At 37.1% G+C, this 6,529-nt stretch overlaps 1 protein-coding gene across 1 annotated transcript; it reads right to left on the minus strand.

Moving 5' to 3' along the window:
• Window positions 1-256: 256 nt before the first annotated feature.
• On the minus strand, window positions 257-3,032 carry LOC149248145 (dihydroflavonol 4-reductase-like). The gene is made up of 7 exons (XM_089447845.1): window positions 2,885-3,032; window positions 2,431-2,600; window positions 1,863-2,066; window positions 1,259-1,418; window positions 887-919; window positions 727-775; window positions 257-413 (listed from the first exon to the last, which is right to left on the minus strand). The coding sequence occupies exons 1-7, from the start codon at window positions 3,024-3,026 to the stop codon at window positions 257-259; spliced, it is 915 nt and encodes a 304-aa protein (XP_089303971.1). The 5' UTR covers window positions 3,027-3,032.
• Between the last annotated feature and the right edge of the window lie 3,497 nt (window positions 3,033-6,529).

Genomic DNA, 6,529 nt, shown 5'->3' on the forward strand with positions numbered 1-6,529 from the left:
AACTTGGAATATATATATATATATAACTCTTCTATGAAATTAAGCAATATCCAAACTTCCAAAATAAATATCTACTGGTCTAATGGGAAGTACTTTATTTACGGAAGTTGCAGTCAGGGATATACCACAGACATACCCCTTTATTACGCTTTTCACAATAAAAACATAATTTGCAAAGTGGGGTTTCTTCCGTCGACACAGAGATCGCTGAATTTTGTGTTGCCCATTCACTAGGTTCTGATGCCGCTGAGATGCTCTATGCGATTATGGACGGCAGCAAACCTTTCTCACGACAGCATTGAATGGCCCCATCAAACATTTCCTCCATGGTGTACTTGAACTTGAAGCCCATGTCAAGGAGTTTCTTTGATGGAAATGGCACAGTCTGAAGAGATTCATCCGCATCATTGAACCTGCATAAATTAGGAAATTTAGCCACACCTCTTCGATGGAACAATGAAATGCTGAACTTATTTGGATTTAGATTTCCAATGAAATGCTGAACTTATTTGGATTTAGATTCCGAAATATTTTGGAATGGTATAAAGAATAATGAAATGGCTATAAAAAATTTCTTTAAGAATGGCCGGATATATTGACTAAAGTTACTATTATTTATTTAATTCTAGAATATTTCTAAAATCTAGAATCCTATAAAAATCTATTATTTATTTAGTTTTAGAGTCATAGTAAAAACTTGAAAATAAATTTGATTAATGAACTCACTGAGTTGGTATATTATACTCCGGGTATTTCTTAGCCAGCATTTCAGCCAATTGAATAATGGTGACGTCATGTGAGGAACAGATGTATCTGCCTTTTGCTTTAGGGTGTTCATACAAGAATATATGACACATGCAGAGGTCATCCAAATGAACAAGTTGAACTTGCCTCAGTATCATGTAATGAGGCTCATTCCCTGCCATTTATATATATACCCACAAAAAATTATGCATCAATCACATTCTTCAAGTGATAATTAATCACAAACAATGCAATTCTTTATCAACAATCCTATCCATATAATTGCATTAGCAATCTTATCACTATTACGTTGAGAGTGCTGTTTTGGAGATTTTGAAATACTTTAGAAATTTGATAAACAAGATAGAAGTCAAACCATTAACTTTCTTTAACTTTGTTAGAAATATTTTAAAATCGGCCATAAAAATATGAACTTCTAATCATGAAACACCAAATACCAAATTAGATTCTAAACACAACGTTAACCAAATACCAAATTGGATTCTAAACATACGCGTTAACAGTGCCAATGCTGTAATCATGCTGGGAGGCATAGTCTGCATGATGAATGGCCCAACGACCAATGTGGGAATAATAGTAATGAGATCAATCTTGTTCTTCTCCGCAAATTCCCAAGCAGCTTTCTCTGCTAATGTTTTGGACACAAAGTACATCTGATCCACAAAACCCAAACAAAAAAAGTTAATAAAACTTTATACATCATGACTCAAAATTCACAGTTGCAGTAACCTGAACGAATTCGATGAACGAGTTACATTCAAGAATTCAAATAAATACAAGTATAGTAGTTTAAAGTATTGGAAATAATGTTTTCATGATTTCTAAATTGTCGTGAGTTGTCATTGTGAATATCAATTTCAGAAATAATTTTTTTTATGTATATTTGTCTATCAATCATAGATCTATTTTCTTCGGATCTTGTTACCTAAAGTTCTGTAATCTAATTTTTACATATGTACTTTTTATAAGATCAATAAAATTATTGTAATTTTTATAAGATCAATTAAATTATTGTATAATTTGTATGGTATACAATTTCTCTAGGGCTATCTATCTCAATTTCTAACCCAAAGCAAACAAAAAGAAGATGGTCCTACCCAGCCGGTCATCCTTACACGCCTGCAAATGTCCACATTTGTCCAGCATGTTTCGTCATATACTTTGCCTGGTTGGCCATGATCATCACTAAAAAGAAGAGTCCCAGCAGACGACGTGAAAACAACTCGCTTCACAGACTTGGTTTTCCCACACGATCTCAAAACATTCAACATCCCATTGACAGCGGGTTTAATTATCTCGTTCTGGATACAGGGAGGCCAACTTCATATTCATGGATTTTAATTAATCATAGTTACAATTAAAAAATGTATCTACAGATTTAAAGAAGAAGAAAATTCTGAAATCAGATAGATAACATCATATTAGAAAGAAATAAATTATTTAATAAATCCATTATTTGACCTCGCCTCATTTAAATCCTCCTAAAATTTAAAAAAATTCATAGACTTTGTAATCAAAATAAGATAACCTCAATTGGGTCCCTCCTAGATTCCCAAACTTTGTAATCAAAATAGATATCTCCAAAGATATCTCAACAAAGAGAAATGTATCTCAACAGATATCTCCAAAGATATCTCAACCAGACATAAACGAGAGGCCTCATACCTCGGGGTCCTCGGATTCAAAATCCATGGGAGTGGCAACATGGAAAACTCCCTCACAACCATCAATGGCGGCGTCAAAGCTTCCTTCATCATCCAAATCTGCTTTCCAGAGAGTTAACCTCTCATTCGCCCCAGGCAGATCCAATAGATGCTTCGTCTTCACCGGATTACCTACACAAATAGAAATTATGAACACTTTTTTTTATTGTGTATAAATCTAATAACAACAGGTTATTTGATCCTTGAATCTCTCAGATTTGATCATTGATCAATGAATCTCATCACAGGATTGACACATTGCTTTTATGGCCCATTAAGCTAACTCCTGAAACTAAAATTGATGAACGTCATTGCAATTATAATATATTTCTATTTCTCTTATGCAAACCCAAATCATTGCCATTCAAGTGCTCGGTCTGAGATGTATATGGTTTAAACCAGTATTATAAACCTACCAGTGTCTCGCACAGTTGCTCTAACAGTATATCCTCGCTCAAGCAAACGCATGACGAGCCATGACCCCATGAAGCCAGCAGCTCCTGTGACACATACTGTACTTCCTTGATGGATCTCATCACTTAGCAGCTCTTCTGACATCTGGGGATTCTCTGTAGGGGAGGCCATTGGGCTGACACTTGAACCAGCCTAACAAAAGAAACAATGGTTTCTTCCTAATTTTCTCAAAGTTCCCAGCTCAAGGTAGTTGCTGTTCGTAGAATAGTCTAGAACGTGCCAGACTCATGCATGTCATATGCTTCCTTGCTCTTCATGAACATAACGTTCTCACCGCGAAATATGCTTCCTACCAGAAAATGTTTTCTTTGAATGAAATAGCAGACACAGTTAAATCATGAACTAACTACCCAGTGGACTTTTCCGTGACTCTGGACAAGAAAGCTTATCTCGGAACGAGGCCTGGAATTTCAAATCCTCATGGCCGGTCAAATAAATTCATTAAATGTGCAGCGTGCTATAACTGCACTTTTATTACCAAGTTCCATTCTCACTATTTTCAAAGACTTTTTCTATCATATTATGAAACTGCGGATTCAGAATCTGGAAATGGGAACTTAGTACGGTCACGCCTAGGGTAGACGAGAAAATAAATTATTAGCATAATGATATTTTATATGTTTTAGGGTAATATTTAATTAATTAGTATCCACTACGAGCTTGAACAGGTACCGTAAATTATGACTAGTTGAATTTGAATTTGAACGTCAGATTGACAAGTTATCCATCTATCAGCCCCGTCAAACTTGTTGAAATATTAATTTTCCCTGCTGCGTACTGTTTCCAGAAAACCAGTACGCTTTCCAGCACAAATTAAAACAGCAGACACCTGGACAGTAGTTTTGCCAAAAGCAATTTTCCTTGGAGCAGATAGAGCCGTGCGATATGGATGGGCAGCGGTCCGATTGAATGTACAGGTCCTGCAGCAATGAATTTGACATGAAGTTGAATCTTCATTGACAATCAGATTTATGAGTCAAGCGATAAATGAAATTTAATGCGGTTGACAGAGTTGGTAAAAATGGTAAACAACAGGTTTTATTGCGGACATGGGGAATGTACCGCAACATCCAGAAATCTTAGGAATTAGATTTATTTGTCTGCTGCTCCATACCTTGTCTTAATTTCCAGTCTTGTCATAATAATATTAAACAGTTTTTCTAGTGTGCTGTTTTTAATGTAATGAGCAGCAACATAGAAGCAGAGCTGTAGTAGTGTTAATCTCTTAGCAATGTAGCACAGCAGTGCTCGAATGTAATTTCTGTGTTTTGAAAAAGAATGTGCAGCAGCACGAGCTCAGATGAATGAAGCTTTCATGCACAGCAGCGCAGGGACTGTAAATGAAATGTAAGAGAGAAGCGGAGCAGCGCTTAAATGTGATTGTGTGCTGCAGAGAAGAGTAGAAGCAGCAACGAAGGCACATCAATGCAGAAAAGTAGACACAACAGTGTGTAAGTTTTTGAGGAACAGAGACAGAGCTCTTTTTGTAATGCACAGCAGTGCAAAAGTTTTTTTTGTACGCAGCAGCGTGTTACAGCAGCGTTCTTAGCTGAAACAGAGTGTTACAGCAACATGTTTTGTAAATGCACAGGAGTGCAGTCACAGCAATGGAAAGTGCAGACACAGCAGTGAAAAACAGCGTGTTGATTTTTCAGAGGAGACAGAGTATTTTGTTTTCTGCAAAATACAGCAGTGCAGACTCAGTAATGTATTTTCTGTTTACAACATGAAATTTTTAAGTCTTGAACTGTCTTTAAAGTAGCCTTGTAGAAATCCCTCTATGTGAGGAAGGCGAATTTGTATCAGATGATTTACTGTTTATGAATACAAGTTAATCTCTTCCTGTTGCTGTTACACCGTAACCAAAAAAATACTTGACGTCAAAAATTTACGTTGCTGAAACACCACGAGCAGCGTTGCTGAAACACCAGTTACAACAACTAAAAAAAAAACTGTGTTGCTGAAACACCATTTCCACCAAGCGATTTTCTGGGTTTTCTGTGTTAAAACAGAGTATAAAAACAGAGCATTTTTTTGTCTGTCTATTATGGAATTTTCAGAAATTCCCAACATGGTATCAGAGCATTGTTCTGCTCTGTTGATTTTGTTTTTGGAATTTTAGCAGAAAAATTCCCAACAGTGGTATCGGAGCTAGTCCAAGCTCTTTGAAGTGTCAAAGAAGCTGAAGGAAGGGTTTATTGCGGTAGCAGCTTCACCAGCAGAGTGAAGGCTCAGCTAAGAAAGGATCCAGGTATTTCTCAGATTAATTTTTTGAGTTATTGTTGAAGAAACAGTCAGTGATTTTAAAAACACAGTCAGAGATTTTAAAGCCTAGATAAGAATGGCAAGGTCAAAGAAGAAAGCCTCCAGGGCTGTTAAAAATGTGTCTCCCCCCTCTACTAAACAAGAAGGCAATCCATTAGAATACATTCTATTTGAAGTTCCAAAGTTTGATGGAAACTTTGATGTATGGGAAATAAAGATGAGGGCTTTCCTAATGTTTGAAGGGATTGAAGTCTGGGAGTCAGTGATTGATGACAGCAATATGGATAAAGAATCCATGGAGTATGATGCACAAGCAGCAAAGACTATCTTGGATGGTCTCCCTGATTCAGTGAAGAAGAATCTTGGAAAATATACATCAGCAAAGGATATTTGGGACAGACTGCATGACCTTCATGCAAAGGGAGCACTGACCATGACAATGAGTCAAGAAGAACCCATCATAGAAGCTGAGAACGAGAAGCTTGACCTCATCAAGCTTCAAGTAAAAGAAAGGGATGAAGAGCTTGCCAAGCTTAAGAAGGAACTTGATGAAAGCAAGAGGAAACATCATGAAGAAGTCATATCCATGACAAATCAGCTGAATGAAGCAAAGAAGCAGGCAGATGCCTTGACAAGTCAACTTGAACAAAGGCACATGAGAGTGAATAAGCTTGTAGAAGAGATTGGACAATACAAGGTAGAGGTCTCCTCCCTTAAGTCCGAACTACAAGAAGCCAAGAAGCAGGCACAAGGAGCTGAAAAGAAAATGGAGAGCAGTCAAGCAGAAATCTCCAAAATGAAGTCTGATATTATCTCCCTTAAAATAGTAGCAGCTGAAGCTACTCGTAGCAAGGAAGAAACTGAGGGACAACTAGCAAAAAAAAATAATGAATGTGAAAAGTTAGAAGAAGAGATTGTCCTCCTCAGGAAGAAGGTTGAAGGGATGAACAAGATCATGAAGAGCTCTCAAGCCTTGGATGATATGCTCAGCTATCACAGATCTCCATATGATAAATCAGGACTTGGGTATGTAGGTGAACCCTCAAACAAGTATGAGGATGCCTTAAGCAAAGGAGATGTGAAGAAGCCAGAAAGAGATGGTGATGCTCCTAGTTCCAGCAAAGGTAAGGAGAAAAATGAAGGCTGCAATAGAAGAAATCCTGCTCCAAGCATAAAACCAGCTCCAAGAAGAAATGTAGCTGATGTCAAAGAGGTAAGAGGCAATGGTTATCATCAAAGGATCTCAAGGCAGCAAGGCTTCAGAAGTACATCAAGGAAACCTCCATATACCAGGTATCAAAGTTCATTTTTTGGTTATTGTT

The sequence above is a fragment of the Pinus tabuliformis genome, chromosome 7 (assembly GCF_031772625.1).
Source record: "Pinus tabuliformis cultivar Carrire ecotype Pingquan chromosome 7, CPIR1, whole genome shotgun sequence".
Classification (NCBI taxonomy): domain Eukaryota; kingdom Viridiplantae; phylum Streptophyta; class Pinopsida; order Pinales; family Pinaceae; genus Pinus; species Pinus tabuliformis.